This window comes from Lagenorhynchus albirostris, chromosome 2 (genome assembly GCF_949774975.1).
Source record: "Lagenorhynchus albirostris chromosome 2, mLagAlb1.1, whole genome shotgun sequence".
NCBI lineage: Eukaryota > Metazoa > Chordata > Mammalia > Artiodactyla > Delphinidae > Lagenorhynchus > Lagenorhynchus albirostris.
In genome coordinates, this window is record NC_083096.1 from 153,752,141 (window position 1) to 153,768,001 (window position 15,861).

Below are 15,861 nucleotides of genomic sequence, written 5' to 3' on the forward strand. Positions count from 1 at the left end.
CCGCACCTCTTTGGATTACCCGGCCGATGCCTCGGGGAAGCCCGAGGCGAGGATGGAGGGTGGGCGCTGGCGGCTAGACGGAGCGGGGCGGAGCTGGGCCGACGGCGCCGGCCTCCTTCCCCGGGTCCTCTCAGGTGACAGACCCCCGCGGGTCCCCCGCCCCGCCCCGCCGCATATTCAGGAGGCCGGACCCGCCCCGTCCGAGAGCAGCTAGCGCGGCCGCGCCGGAGCCTCAGCGGTCGGTGCGTGCGTGGAGCCGGCACCCATCCTCCTCGAGTCCGCCGCCCGCCATGGCCCCTGAGGCCGCCCGCCGCAGCCTCCTGGTTCTGCAGGTGCTCGGGCTCGCCCTGGCGCAGATCGTAAGTCCCGCGCCGGGGTCCGGCGTGCGGGGTCTGGGTCCGGGGTTCAGGATCCCGCGGTCTAGTCAAGGGCTCCCTCTGCCTGACCTCCACCCTCTGCTGACACTCCCTAGCGCGAGGGGCAGCTTCGGACAGTCCCGCGGCGCACGTCCCCTTAGGAGGGGCACAAACGGGGGGCGTCTCGGCAGAGTGAAAGGAGGTGGATGAGCCGGGGAGCCAGAGGGACCCTGTCCCGAGATGCTCGGCCCTGCCTGGGACGGGCAGCGTGCGGCGAGAGCTGGCGCCGGGTCCTGGCAGCCCGGAGAGCCCAGGTGGCGGGGGACACAATGGTGCCCATTCACGGGGCTCCGGATTCTCCGCCCCCGCCGCCTCCCAGGGGGCGCCGGCTCCAGCCAGACGCCGCTCTCGCTGGCTGCTGCCTCTCTGCCGGGCTCGCGCGCTCGCGTCTCACTTTCGAGGGCCGGCTGGGGGGAGGGGGGCCTAACGGGACGCGGGCGCGGAGGGGCAGGGCCCGGGCGCCAGCCTGGCACTTCTCGGCCTGGGGAGGGCGCGGGCACCTGGCAGGCGGGGGACCCCCACCCGAGTCGGGGGTGGCCCCGTAAGAGAGCCACCTAAGGGAGGACGGAGGAGCGTTGCTGCGAGAGGGGTGCTCTGAGTTAGGAGGAGAGAACAGGCTTCCCTTCCCTGGGTTCCCTCACGCCCCGTCTCTCTGCACCTCCCCAGCTGTCCCGTCGGACTTTATCCGCACCGGGGGGAGAGGAAGGGGTACCCACTCACCTTCAGTATCTGTTGTTCACCTAAAAATAATGCGAGCAACCGTCCATTGAGGACCAAGCGTCTCTAGGCACCATCTCCCTTACCATCGGTTATTTATTTGAGCCATCAGCATCTCCATCTGTTCCCACCCACGATAGCGCAAGGGCAACATGGTACAGTGGAGGGAGGTGGGCAGACCTAGGACGGAATTCTGGCTCCACCGCTTACTTCCGGTGATCACGGACCCCTTCATCTTTCTGAGCCTGTTTCCTCAACTGCAAACTGGGGCTTGTTAGTTTCGGCCTCACAGTTCTGAGCATTCAAGAAGATAATATATGTAATGGTGCACAGTATCTGGTACACAGTGGGTTCTCAATAAACGGGGAGTTCGCGGCTCCCTGAGGAGCTCCCTTTCCTTAGGGAGGGGTGCACTCCTGGATGCCCAGTTCCCTGCACTATCTGAGGGCTGCACCCCTGTATGTGTTTTCAGAGAGGTCCACCAGGAGAGCGGGGGCCCCCGGGGCCACCGGGGCCACCGGGGCCACCGGGAGTGCCTGGATCCGACGGAATCGACGTGAGTCTCTAACCTGGGAAGGGAGGGGGAGAGAGGCGGCGGACAAAGGGGAACTTTGTGAGCCCTGGGAGTGGGGGGCGGGGGGCGGGGCGGTGAGGTTGACGCCTGGAGATGCAGTGCCCCCTGTTGCCAGTAGGCGACGCCAGTCTGCACCACAAGGAGACCGTTTGTTCTACAAAAACCTCAAACCAGCCCCGAGAGGCAGAGCCCCTTACAGCCGCCGGCGGACAAGGAGCTGCTGTTCGGTCTGCCCGCCACAGCTCACAGCGATTCCTTATCCCTCGCCCCCTCCTCCCTTCTTTTTTCGGGTGGGAGACGCCCTACCTCCTCTCCCTGCCCCCTGGCACGTCTGGATGCTTCTTCAGGGTAGCTTGGGAGCCTTGGCCAGACCGCTGACCAGCTAGGGCCAGACTCCGGTCTCTTCCCTTTGCATTTTTCTCCCCGATTTTAGCTGGTCTCGTTCCCTGCTCTCCCTACCACAGTGAGGGTTAAATAGCTCATTCTGGATGCTCCCCCAGGAGGTCAGCCCCATGTTTACCCATCTCGACAGTCTTCTATTCAACCTGGTGCCCCACCCTCCAAACACAGGATGAAGGGTCCCTGCCAGGCTCTCTGGCCGCCACAGGCTCTGAAATGCCTGGAAGCCTCTCTGGGGCTGAATGTGATTCCACAGCCCATATCTGTCCTCCACCAAGGATCCTTTGTCATAGGGGAAGGAGGTTCTTCTTGCCTTGGTGACACACTGAATCTGTCCCCTTGGTCCTTGCCCCTGCCCCATCTCGTTTTCCTGACCCTAACCCAGAAGGCCGCCACTGCCCCCTTCACTTACCTCTCCTTCATGTTTTCCTAAAAACCCCACGTTCCTCCCCACACTTGCTCAAATCCAAGAGGCACCTGCTCTCCGAGGTAACTTGGAGCCAACAACCCTGTTCGCAGGTCTCCTAACTGGCCCCTTACCAACACTGGCATGACTAGAACCCACTCGCATGCTGTTTTCACCCTCTCCAGCCTGCCTGGGATTGGTGTCAACCCACCTATGGTTTTCTTGAGGGAAAGGGAGCTATTTTCCTAAAAAGCACAAGGCTTGAGAGGACCCAGGACAGAAGAGAGGAGAGTGAGGAGAGGAGCGCGTGGGACGGGCCAGCCAGGGCTTGTGTGCCCATCTGGGGGAGCACGAGCCATAGTGTGCTGTCTCAACAACTTGTATCTTGCAGGGTGACAAGGGGCCCCCTGGGAAAGCTGGCCCTCCGGTGAGTACTTTTTCCTCCTTGACCTCTGACCCTTCCAGGTCTTGCCCTCCTGTGTCTAATGTTTGCTCCACTTCTGTTTTCAAGGGACCTAAGGGAGAGCCTGGCAAAGCGGGGCCAGATGGGCCAGCCGGCAAGCCCGGGATTGACGTGAGTACCTACCTGAGCGTCAGGTAGAGCAGGTGAGGGCTCCACCCACTGACTTCCAGAACCCAATTCTGGCATCTTCCCTGATCTGCTATTCAGAGCAAGGTGGAGACTCTACAGCTGTGAGCCCCCCCACCTTCATATGAGATTGTGGCCTCACCCCCTCCCCAGGAGCATTGAATCACAAGCAAATGGGGGTCCAGAGAGGGTTCTGCTCATCGGCAGCAGCCAGAGTTTAGTCTCACATTTCTGGCCCCCAAGTATCAAACTGAATACTCTGGGCAGAGCTGTCCTTATGCTTCCTCTCCCTTCCCCTCCTTTTCCCTTCCCCACTCCACCCGTCACAGCCCCAGGCACCACTCAGGAGAGGAACGGTATTTGGCTGATAGCACAGAGTTCCCGGGGACCCCAAGGTCACAGGCTCCTGGACACAGCCAGGGGCAATGGGAAGTCTTCTTGTTGGGGCATACATTTGAGTCAGTCACTGAAAGATGGGAGGAAGAAGAGGCCCCCATGAGTTGCCTTTGCCCTGTTGGTGCAAGAGGTGCCCATTAGGGCTGTGACCAGCCACCAGGGCCGTTCCAACTCGTCCACGGTTACAAAATATATTGCCTTCCACATCGGTTTTCATAGCCACCCAGAGAAGCAAGCATGATTATTAATCCATTTTGCAGATGAGAGAACTAAGGCTCAGAAAAAGTTGCCAAGGGCAGACATCAAGAAAATGGCTAATCCAGACCTATGTCTATCTAGGTTTTCTAGACTCCTAGACTGGAGGCATGAGGTCTGGGCTGACAAATCTTTGGGCCTTGGTTTTTCATCTTTCAAAAGACAATAATCGTCAAGGACTATGGTGGGAACTGGGGGAAGGGAAAGTGAGGTGTAGCCGCCCTTAGGCCTTCATGGAGTGTGGTGAAAGGCAGCCTGGGCCCACCCAGGAGAGACCTTTGGACCTGCCCTGCCCCGCGGGTCAGGGAGCAGGTTCGCCCCTCACGGATGTACCTTCTCTTTCTTCGCCAGGGTCTAACTGGAGCCAAGGGGGAGCCTGGCCCCATGGGGATCCCTGGAGTCAAGGTAAGTAGCCTGCTGGGGGCCTCAGCACGGGCAATCTAGCGCCAGAGTTTGGGAGGGGCTTTGGCAGACAGGAGCAGGGACCCAGGAGACCCTAGCCTCTGAGCCTCTCCCATTGCTCTTGCAGGGGCAGCCTGGGCTCCCAGGTCCCCCCGGCCTGCCGGTGAGTATAACTGGCAAGGGCTTTAAAGGACCCTTTGTGGGGAGGGGGACTTGTAAAAGGAGCCATGAACCTAATCTTTTCTTCTGTTCCAGGGCCCTGGCTTTGCCGGACCTCCTGTAAGTCTGCAGGGATGGGGCAGAGTCCCTGGGACTCTCTGGGAAGGAGGGTACAGAGGGCTTCCAGGGGACCGACCTGCATGGGGAGGGGCCAGCATTCTGTGATGGTGTTGGAAATGGGCAGACTTGTCAGAGAACTCTGGGCGTATCCACTGGCTCTGAGATTCTCTGGCCCTTAAAGCCCTAATCTGTCAGCTTCTCTGGTGTTGGTTGCAAAGTGAAAGTGGGGAAGAGGGCTCTGGGTCCCTCTGTGCCAGGACTGGGCTGACCCTCTGAGGCATCCCAGCCACTGATGTCTCTGTCCCTAGGGACCAGCCGGACCTGTTGGCCTCCCTGGTGAGATGGGACTCACGGGCCCCAAGGTGAGCCCCAGCTAGCCCTCTGCTCACCCTGCCTCCTGCCCTCTGCCTTCAAGCTGGCAAGCTCAGTATCTCTCCAGGATTTCCTGAGTCTGCCTCTGGCCACCAGGGAGCTCCTGCAGTTCTGGGGCAGAAACCCCTCCTGCTGAGCCCACCCTGTGGTAGGTCTTCCAGGGAGGCCAAGGGCTGGGGCCATCCCCCCGAAGATCAGGCCTTGATCTCCCCAAGAGCCCAGATCTCAGGAGGTGACCTGGAGGGCAGGGTGGACAGTGCAGTAGCAGGAACTGGAGGAGGGGGCAGGGGTGACCTAGGCAGGACTGGACAAGGGTATGATTTGGGTCCTTCTTGCTTCCAGGGGGATCCTGGACCAGACGGACCAGCAGGGCCCCCAGGGCCCCCTGGGAAACCGGTAAGCGTCCTCAGACCTCCCACATGGCAGTGTGTGGCCGGGGAAGGACAAGAGTCCTTGGCGCCAGCCTGGGGTGGGGACAGTTTGCTTCAGACTCCGTCTCCATACATCTTTTCTCAGGGCCGCCCAGGAACCATTCAGGGTCTGGAAGGCAGCGCGGACTTCCTGGTGAGAGGCGGCGGGGGTTGGTGGGGGGCCTGGGGCGGGGCTAATCCGGGGAAGGGGCGGGTCATCTTGAGAGGGGCGGGCAAGGAGATAGGTTCCTTCAGGAGGTAGGGTCAGAGGGAGACGGGGAGGGGCTGCAGCTGAGAGGTGCAGCCAGGTGCGGTGGGAGGGGGGAATCGGAGCTGGCAAGATGGGGAAGCACGGCCCAGTTGGCCTGGGGCTGGCCAGTGGCCACAGAGCCCTGCGGGATTTCCTTTCCAGTGTCCAACCAACTGTCCAGCGGGCGTGAAAGGGCCCCCGGGGCTGCAGGGAGTGAAGGTGAGCTCCTGGCCCAAGTCTTGGGGGCCGGGGGGTGGGGGGCGTGGGGGGGGAGGGACCTACTCTGAGCTCTCTCCTTCCCTGCAGGGGCATCCTGGCAAGCGCGGGCATCTGGGAGATTCCGGCCGCCAGGGGAAGCCGGTGAGTGTGAGGGCTGAGGGCCCTGGGAGGGTGTGTGTGGAGAGCGGCCTACAGGCGCCTGCCCCCCATCCTTCTCCCTTCCCCTTCCCCTGTGGGGCTCTGGGGATAAAGCCTTGAGCTGGGAGGCAAGAGGCCTAGATTCTAGGTCAATGTGTCCCTGGGCAAGTCCGTTCTCCTTGCTGTGCTTCCATTTCCCCATCCGTCCGTCACATGGGACCGTATGGTTTCTAGGAGGGCTTCCTGTCTGCTTTTGCTGGGAAGAGGATGGTGTCTTTGGTTGTCTGTATGTTTGTCTCTCGATCTGCCTGCCTATCTGACCGCTCTTTCCTGCCCCTTAGGGTCCCAAGGGAGATGTGGGTGCCTCTGGAGAGCAAGGCATCCCTGGACCGCCGGTAAGGAACACTTTCCAAGGGCCCTCCTCACCTCTCCTGGGAGACCTTAGTGGAGTCATTCTCGTGCTCTGGGTTCTAACTTGTGAAAGAGACACCTGTGTCCAGCTGGTGTGTCTCTGGGTGGGGGCGGGGGGGAGGCTGAGGCTGACTGGGAGAGGCTGGGGGACAGGAACAAAGGCTATCAGCCAGAAGACTCACCTGAGGCCCAGGTTCGGCCACTGTCCCTTTTGAGTGACCCTGGCGAGTCTCTCCCATCTCCGAGCATCAGTGACCATCTGTGATAGGGACTCCGTGCCTGCCTCAGAGAGGCACTGACAAAATTGGGTGGGGGTCAGGGAAGGTGTCACGAAGTGGGCCTTCTAGTTGCCATCGCTGTCATTCTTCTGTCTTGACAGGGTCCCCAGGGCGTCAGGGGCTACCCGGGCATGGCGGGACCCAAAGGAGAGACGGTGAGTGGGTCTGGGGTGTCCTGCAAGAGCTGCTGGAACCAGGTCCCTGGCCTCTGGGGTCCAGCCAGGACTGACCCGCGACCTCTGCTCTCCCCAGGGTCCTCAAGGGTACAAAGGCATGGTGGGCTCCATCGGCGCCGCCGGGTCACCAGTGAGTCTGCTCCTGCTTCCGCCCACACCCACCTCCTCCAGACACAGCTCCTAGGGCTGCGGAGGGCTGCGGCTCTCCCTGAGCCCACATAACTTGCATTTCTGTTTGTCCTTCTTGCCAGGGTGAGGAAGGTCCTCAGGGGCCACCAGGCCGAGCTGGGGAGAAGGGTGACGTGGTGAGTCCTCAGGCACTCCTGTCCAGTCACGGCCCCTGGGGAGAACTGGGTGGACTCAGCTCCACCCAAGGCTCACGTGCGTGCACAAACGTGTGTGTGTGTGTGTGTGTGTGCGCGCGCGCACGTTATTCTGCGTGTCTGTGCGTGTGGGTGACTGATGTGAGGGAGGAACGTCTGTGCCCAGAGCCCAGCCAGCCCCCTCCTCCAAGCCCAGCCTGTTGCTGATCAAATTCAGACTTCGGGAGAACCGTGTAATGCAGTCCCACGGTCACTGGGGCCAGACAATGAAATTCCAGGGAATCAGTCATGGGGCTAATGGGATTTGGTCCAGATCCCAGTTCTCTTAACTCTCTCTTTTTTTTTTAAAGTAAAAGACTATCTCTTTTGAGCAGTTCTGAGTTTACAGAAAAATTGAGCAGAAAGTAAAGTTAGGGTTGTTTTTCTTTTTGTTAGTTTTTTTATTGTGCAAGTTTTTTAACAAACGCAAAAGTAGGGAGAATAATATAGTGATCTCTTATGTACCTACCTCCCCAAATTAACCTTTTACTGCTCTCACTTCATCCATCCTCTTCTTCCTTTCTTTCCTTCACTTCATTGCTTTGCTCTGATATTTTCAAGCAAATTCTTTTTTTTTTTTTTTTTTTTTTTTTGCGGTACGCGGGCCTCTCACTGTTGCGGCCTCTCCCGTTGCGGAGCACAGGCTCCGGACGCGCAGGCCCAGCGGCCATGGCTCACGGGCCCAGCCGCTCCGCGGCATGCGGGATCTTCCCGGACCGGGGCACGAACCCGTGTCCCCTGCATCGGCAGGCGGACTCTCAACCACTGCGCCACCAGGGAAGCCCTCAAGCAAATTCTTAACATTACGTCCTGTTACCCACTTCCGAATGTATCTCTTACACATAAGGCTCTTTCCTCACATAACCACGATATCATTATCCCTCCAACAAAATTATCAATTATTCCTGAACATCATCTAATCATCAGCTTGTAGTCAATTTTTCCCAGTGATCTCAAAAATGTCTTTTCAGGGTTCTTGTTCAAAGCAAGACCCAAACCAAGTCCACACATTGTCTTTAGTTGTGTTTCTTCACATCAGTGTCACTCAGGGCCTTGGTGGGTCTCAGGAGCGCTGGCTCCTCCCCTGTCCTGCTCCAGCCCAGCCTGCTGGGTGCTGATCTCTACTCCCTCCCACTAGGTCCAGGGCAAACTCATACAACTAGGCCCCTCTCCTCCAGCCCCTGCACAGCATGGCCTGTGCCACAGGGACCCTGGGACCCGGAGGCCACTGTTCTTAGCTGTTCCCTTCTCTGAACAGCCAGACAGGAGTTCAGCCTCCTGAAGCTGATCTGATCTCTGTCTGCTTTGCAGGGCAGCCAAGGTATCCGAGGACTCCAGGGAATAACAGGCCCGAAGGGAGCAACCGTAAGTGGACAGAGGGCGGGGTCCAGGCAGCTCTGCAAGCCTCCAGAGGAGGAGGAGCCTGGGATTCTAGACTGAACTCTGTTGCCGGTGGGCACCTCGGGAAATGCCCTTTCTGCGCCTTAGTTTTTTCACCTGTAAATAGGGTGGTGATGTAGGAGAGGTCCTGGGAAACTCATCACCCACACAAGGGAAGGACTGTGGTCCATTCCACGATATCCCTTCCCACTTCCACTCTCCCACCCCCAATTAGCTGGTGGGGCTTCCCAAGGTGACCTGACCCACACAGGGACACGGGTGGGTGGCCTGACCCTAGGCATCTCCCCATTGTGAGTGTCCCTTCACTTTCCTCCTGAGCAGGGCCCACCAGGCATTGACGGCAAGGACGGGACCCCAGGCACACCTGGCACGAAGGTAGGAGGGGGGACGGCTGGTGGGATTGGGGCAAGGGTCAGGGGCCTTTCCAGCTGAGGCTCTGAGTCCCATCACACTGAGCCTGGAGGCCTAGGAGCCTGGGATCCTCACACATGTCACGGACACATTCCTGGTGGCCTCGGGGCCTCAGTTTCCCTGCCTCCACTCGGGTGGGAGACTCATCTGTGTCTCTGGTTCTGTCTCTTGCAGGGCAGTGCAGGACAGGCGGGGCGGCCAGGAAACCCGGGCCACCAGGGCCTAGTGGTGAGTATGGGGCGGAGCCATGGGGGCTGCCACACAGCCAGTTGCTTATCCTCCTCCAGGAGGCCAGGCACTCTGTGGCCCACCTCCCCAAGGTGGCGTGAGTGACTGATGAGATGGAAGTCACACAGCCAGGGCTGTGCTCTAGTCCTTGTCCCCACCCAGCTCAGGCCTCCTCACCAAGTCTGGCCTGGCTTAGGCTTCGTCATTTGGACAGTTGTTCCGGCCTTCTCTTTGACCATTCCAACCGTCCATGTTGGCTAAGTGGAATCTGACCATTTCCCTGCTAAACACCTTCCGTGCTCCCCCTCCCCTGCTGCCTCCAGGAAAGTCACTCTGTCCAGTCATTCAATGGAGTTACTGAGGTACAGTAAGTGGCAGGGAAAGTTACGAACAGGACAGCTACACTCCTCGTCGTCACAGCTCATCTTAGCATCTCAGGACCACCATAATCTGACCCCAGCCTATCCCTCTGCCTCATCAGCCACTGCCTCTCTTCATCCTCTCCCTTCTCAACATGGCCTTGGCTTTTCTGCCTCCACACATTCAAGCCTTTACCGGTCCCTCTGCTTGGAATGCCCTTCCCATCTCTCTGTGCCTTCTCACCGTCAGGCCCACCTCCAGCCCACACCTTCTGGGAACCCCCGTCCCTCCCTGCCAGAGGTACTGAGGCCGAGGCCTGCTAACATGTCCACGTGCAGACTGCGTTCCTGTGCGCACTCACATGTGGCCCTCTTCTCCCCATGGACCACAGGCACTTGTAGGCAGGCCCTTCTGTACCCATCTCCTCTCTCACCAGGGATTCGCGGCTAGGCACAGTCAAGTTCGTGGCTGGGCCTTCTGCTGTTTAGCTCCCACAAGGCAGGGGAGGAATCCGGGAGGCAAAGCAGTAGGTGCACAGGGCTCCCCCTGCCAGGGGAGAAACTGACATCAGCTTCCTTCTACAGGGTGTGCCCGGCCAGCCTGGGACAAAAGGAGGCCCTGGAGACAAGGTAAGAGGGCAGAGTTGGCTTCATCTGAGCAAGCGAGCCTGGGGGCAGGGACCAGGGACACGGCTTAAAGACTGCAAGGCCCCGTCCTCAGCCCAAGCTCAGAGACTTGGCCTGGACACAAGTCCTTTGGGCCTAACCACCTCCCTCCTGTCACCTCCCTCCCACCCTCATCCTGGCTAGAGGAGACAGGATGGCATGGCTGCATATCTAGATGAGAAACAGGAAGATCAATGGAGTCCAGAGGACCTCACCAAGAACCCTCTCCTCTCCCCAGCTCATTTGGTTCCAGAGTCTTTTTAAGGTTCCCTGGGCTTCTCCAAGGCCAAGGGCCTGACTGGGCTACACAGACTGACCTCAGAACTGTTTTCCTGCAGGGTGAGCCAGGCCGGCAAGGCTTCCCAGGAGTCTCTGGTTCCCCCGGGAAGGAGGTGAGTGTCCCCTCTTCTGACACAAGGCCTCTTGCTTTGCTCCCTTCCCCCGCTCCCCCAGGCCTGAGGACCCTGCACACATTGTATGGGGCCTGAGTGAGACTGTGAGGTGGAGCCCTAGCCTAGGGGTGCCCTCGGTGCCAGTCGAGGCTCTGCCACTGACGCAGGGAAGCTCTCTTCTCTCTCTGGGCACCGGTTTCCCTGTGTACAGTGCAGAGAGCGTTGGAGCTGCTTCTGTCCTGGGGTAGGACCTCTCCAGATGGCCCAGCTGACTGGGGCTGAGAATCCAGCAGGAAGTCATTCATTCATTCATTCCATAAACATTCACCAAATATCTGCAACCCGCTAGACGCTGAGATAGACAGTCTCCTACTCACATGGAGCTTACGGTTTCGTGGGAGAGACAGACATTAAATTAAATAAATGATCGCATGATGACTACAACTGTATTGGGTCCTATGAAGGAAAAGTACAGGGACCGGAAGATGAGGAGGTGAAGGAAGTCTTCCTGATGAAGCAAATTAGCTGAGCCCCAAGGGTGGGTAGGGGCCGGCCAGGTGTGGAAGGGAGGGATCCTCCAGGCTATTGCTCACCTCTGATTTCTCTGTCCCCCAGGGAGAGCCAGGGCCTCGAGGAGAAATCGGTCCCCCGGGCATCATGGGGCAGAAGGTACGTGCCTGGCACAGCGGCCCCTCCCTGGGGGCCTCTGCAGCAGCTGGCACTGCTGGGCCCAGGATCTGGGTCCTCTCAAGGATCCAGTGCCTGCCCAGCCTGCCCTGCATGAGGCCTCCCAGTCAGGGCCTCAGTCTGCAGGTCTGAAGTGGAGCCCAGGACCTCCACGGTGGTGACAGCAGGAATGGAGGGCACCCTGACCACAGGGTCTGGTATCTGGCAGGGAGAGGCTGCCCCTGCTGAGAGCCAGGATGTGACGTTCACTTTCCATTTCAGGGTGACCACGGTGAGAGGGGGCCAGTGGGGCAGCCAGGCCCTCAAGGCCGACAGGTAAGTGCAGGGTGGCTGGGATGGGCACGGGGAGCCTGTCTGGGCACCTCATCTGACTTATTCCTCTGGTTTCTTTTCTCCTCAGGGCCCCAAGGGGGAACAGGGTCCCCCCGGAATTCCAGGGCCCCAAGGCTTGCCAGGCATCAAGGGAGACAAGGTACCAAATGGGGCTGGAAAATACCAGGGAAAGACGCCTTAAGACTCTGCGGGAGGAGTCGGTGGAGGGCAGTGAGATCCTTGAGCACCGCAAATCTTCGTGGGAAAAGTTCTCCCTGCGGGTCCCAAGGGACCCCAGGGTGTGGGGGGGGCGGTGAGAGGCAGAGCTGCAGAGGGGCGTGTGGCCAGGAGCCGGGGTTGGGGGGACCCTGTGGACCCAGCCTCCCCTGGACCCGAGCTCACCAAGCTCTGGACTCCCCGCTTTCTCCAGGGCTTCCCAGGGAAGACCGGGCCCCGCGGTGGAGTGGTGAGTGCCAGCATGTCCCCTTCCCCCGCCGTCGGGCATCCCGCGTCGGGGCGGGGGACGCAGGTGTCACAAGCCAGCACAGCCGCCCCGCCCCTGCTCCCACGCCACGCGGCGCCACCGCGGTCTGACTCGGTCTCAATCTGCAGGGCGACCCGGGGGTGGCTGGCCTCCCAGGAGAGAAAGGCGAGAAGGTGAGCCAGCTGCGGGGGGCGGCAGGCGGGCCCTGGGACCCCACAGCCTCGTGACCGCGCTTCCTTGTGCTTGCAGGGCGAGTCTGGCGAGCCAGGGCCCAAGGGACAGGTGAGTCCTGCAGCCGCGACACCACCTTCCCCCTCTCCCGCCACCCCCCTTCCCTCGGCGCCGCTGGGGACCAGGACCGCGGCTCCCCAGGCTTCCCTCCCCTCCATCCCATCCTTCCCCGACCCCGACCCCCGCTGCTCCCAGCGCGTGCGTCCTCTGACCCCAGCTCTGCCCCGACCCCACTCGGCAGCAAGGAGTCCGCGGAGAAGCCGGCTATCCGGGCCCCAGCGGGGATGCAGGCGCCCCGGGGGTGCAGGGCTACCCCGGGCTCCCGGGCCCTCGAGGACTGGCTGGAAACCGAGGCTTGCCCGGACAGCCCGGGAGGCAGGGCGTGGCGGTAAGTTGGCCTCCAGGGCAGGAGTCATCTCTTTGGAAGGACATCTCTTTGGGTTGCTGCTTATTGCTCCAAAGGCTGGGAATTCCCAGAGGCAGCTGGCTTCCCTGAGGCTGGTTCCAAACCTCAGGGTCAGAGAGGATGGGTGTGGGTGCAGGAGGGATTTCAGTCAGATGCTGAAAATACTTCTGGTGAGAAAACGGGAACAGGAAGGGGTCATCGCGCTGGAGCGGTCAGCCCTGGCAGCCAGGGGCTTCTTCCTGAAAGACCTCCTCTGCTTTCAGGGCCGAGATGCCAGTGACCAGCACATTGAGGATGTGGTGCTGAAGATGCTGCAAGGTGAGGGGCGGGGGGGCAACAACTCCTGCTCACAAGCCAGGGCATCGCCATCCTTCAGGAGCCTCTTCAAGTGGCCTTGCTGGAGTGTCTGGAGTCAGGGGCGGCCATTCCAGCTCTGCCTCCAAGGGGCTGGGGACCTTACCTACATCCCTGCCCTCTCAGGACCTTTGACATCCGTACAATAGCCTGAGGAAGGTGGAGGTTAACCCCCAGGCTATTCTGCGTGCACACGCAGGGACCAGGGGCCAGGGGCCAGGATGCTCTGCCTTCCCCAGTTTTACTGAGCTGACACCCAGCTTACAGACTTCTCTGTCTCCCTCCCTCCCTCCAGAGCAACTGGCAGAGATAGCTGTGAGTGCCAAGCGGGAGGCTCTGGGTGCGACTGGGATGATGGGTCTCCCAGGACCCCCTGGGCCTCCTGGGTACCCAGGCAAACAGGGACCCATTGGGCACCCTGGCCCTCGGGGCATTCCTGGCATCGTGGGAGCCGTGGGTCAGATTGGCAACACCGGGCCCAAGGGTGAGTGCTATTCTGTCTGTGGTGGCCAGGGGATGGGGGTTTGGCCAAGACCAGCCCCTGGGGTGGTCCTCAGTTACTGAGTTGATTGCCCTGCCTCCTGTTTTGTCTTTCATCATTCCCCTTCCCAGGATGAGGTATAGACACTTGCACCCATTTCTCCCGCATGTGACTCCTGGGCTTGCTTTTTCAGTAGCAAATTGATAGAAATGAATGTACTGTTTTACAGATTGGGTTTTTTGGGGGTTTTTGTTTGTTTTAAATTTACTTAGTGGTACTCCATAAACCTCCTTCCACGTCTCTAAAAGTGGGGAGGCAGATTAACAAAATACTCAAGAAGGCAAGCTCGAGTCACAAGACAGGTGTGAGTCCAGACTCTGCCACTTTCTCACTGTGGCTTCTGAACAAGTTACCTGTTTATCTTCCTGGGCCTTAGATTTATCATCTGTAAAATGGGGACATTAATAGCAACAACCTCGTAGTTGTCATGAAGATTACATTTATAGGTAACTTACATAGAGTTGGCACATAGTAAATGCCAACTATTGTGATTATCAGACACTTTCCTGTAAAGAACTTTACCAGCTGTATAGCCTTCCATCCTTTGGACTTGCCTTTATTTAATCAGTTCTGCAGTCATTTCCAACTTTCCCCTATTATAAACTAGCACAAAACAAATAATTGTTGTGTGTGAAATAGAAATTAAGTAGCAAGCCGAGTAGGAAAAAAGCATTTTCCTATTCTGAAAAACTAAGGCTTGATTCTTTCTCTGCAGGAAAACGTGGCGAGAAGGGTGATAGGGGAGAAGTTGGACGAGGGCATCCCGGGATGCCTGGGCCCCCAGGGATCCCAGGTAAGATCTTGGCACTGCCCAGTGGCAGTCGTGTCCCTCAGCTCTGGGATTAATGATCCAGAGACAACTGGGTCTCTTCCATGGAGGCCTCATGCTCGGCCAACTCAGTCCCACACAGCCGGTTTTTGATACTTTTGGAGCACCCAGGAGCCTCTGGGCGGGGTCTGGCTGAGAACTGGGCAGCTGGGATTCTGAGGACTTCCTGGGTTGCACAAAAATCTGCTTCGTGGAGGGAAAGGAAGGGGCATGTGCTCCCCAGGGACACTGATTGGGAGTTGGGAGGAAAGGACAATCAGACACGACTCTCAGAACCTCTGTGACTGGGGCAGAGTCCCTTCTCTCTGTGGTGTCCTTGGCTTCATTTTCCCCACCTGAAAAGTGAGACAGGAAATCTAAAGCTGAGACAGGAGGAGGCCTTGATGTCTTGACCTTCTCCCTCTCACAGGACTGCCTGGCCGCTCTGGCCAGGCGATCAACGGCAAAGATGGAGATCGAGGGGTCGCAGGGGCCCCAGGAGAGGCAGGCCGACCTGGCCTGCCAGGCCCCATGGGGCTGCCAGGATTCTGTGAGCCTGCGGCCTGCCTTGCAGCCTCAGCCTACACGTCTGCACGCCTCACAGAGCCTGGGTCCATCAAGGGGCCCTGAGCATCAGGCCAAGATGGAGCCCAGTGGGCATCCTGGGGGGAAAGGACTGGATGTCCTCTGGGTGGACATGCATCCCATGCCTCTGCCCAGGAAACTAGCTTTCCCGGGACCTCTGTCTGGGACCCAGGAGTCTTGAGGAAAAGGAAATTCTAAAACATGGGGGAAGGGAAGGGAGGACACCGGAGTGAAAAGGTGAGGCTAACAGACAGGGCAAGTGGCACCGGAGAGTGCGAGGTCCAGAAGGTGGGGTGGCTTTCCTTCCCGGAGCACCGCTCAGATGTCACCAAAACAAATGTCTCCTTAATTTACACCATCCTCCACTGGCCATCTTGTCCTTGGGCAAGTGGACTGACGCCTTTGCTGGTTCCTGATTCCATTTTCACCCCCTGGGCTTACTGGGTGACTGCCCAGAGGTGGCCATCCTTAAGCCAGTCCACTACTTCCTCCCTGCATTCCTCCCATCTGAATATTTAAACACCCATCTCCCTTCCCTTTCTGGCATCACCTCCTCCCACCAAACCGCTAGATCCGCCCAGGCCTTTCTGTAAATAAAAGCCCCTGACTTGGGTACAAACCAGGATGCAAATGTTGGGCTTAATTTCTTGTGGATTAGGGGTGGGCCTCCACAACCTGAGCAGGATGGTCAAGGGCTCCAGAAGTGGAGGGTGGAGGGCGGGGTACCTGCCTCTGGGCACATCCTGAATTATGAGGACGGTACAGCATATTTGAGGAACACCTGTGGGATGAACCTGCAGGTAGAGTTAGGATGGTGACCCTCTGTCTAACTTTGGGCAGATCCTTCCCAGCCCTTGTACAGCTGGGCAAGGACTTGGCCTTGCCTCATTTATTCAGTAGGACGCACCCAATGTCTTGCCAGGGCCTGACACACAGGAGGTCCTCTG

General features: G+C 59.0%; 1 protein-coding gene across 1 annotated transcript; it reads left to right on the plus strand.

Annotated features, from left to right (window-relative positions):
- The first annotated feature begins 239 nt into the window (after positions 1 to 239).
- COL9A2 (collagen type IX alpha 2 chain) lies at positions 240 to 15,489 on the plus strand. Its single transcript, XM_060142675.1, has 32 exons — positions 240 to 359; positions 1,606 to 1,689; positions 2,904 to 2,939; positions 3,024 to 3,086; positions 4,104 to 4,157; positions 4,282 to 4,317; positions 4,410 to 4,433; positions 4,742 to 4,795; positions 5,148 to 5,201; positions 5,322 to 5,369; positions 5,628 to 5,684; positions 5,772 to 5,825; positions 6,164 to 6,217; positions 6,613 to 6,666; positions 6,764 to 6,817; positions 6,939 to 6,992; positions 8,361 to 8,414; positions 8,772 to 8,825; positions 9,036 to 9,089; positions 10,034 to 10,078; positions 10,453 to 10,506; positions 11,122 to 11,175; positions 11,455 to 11,508; positions 11,594 to 11,665; positions 11,936 to 11,971; positions 12,118 to 12,162; positions 12,239 to 12,271; positions 12,462 to 12,608; positions 12,890 to 12,944; positions 13,276 to 13,464; positions 14,237 to 14,314; positions 14,760 to 15,489. The coding sequence occupies exons 1-32, from the start codon at positions 291 to 293 to the stop codon at positions 14,957 to 14,959; spliced, it is 2,073 nt and encodes a 690-aa protein (XP_059998658.1). The 5' UTR covers positions 240 to 290; the 3' UTR covers positions 14,960 to 15,489.
- The last annotated feature ends 372 nt before the right edge of the window (positions 15,490 to 15,861 follow it).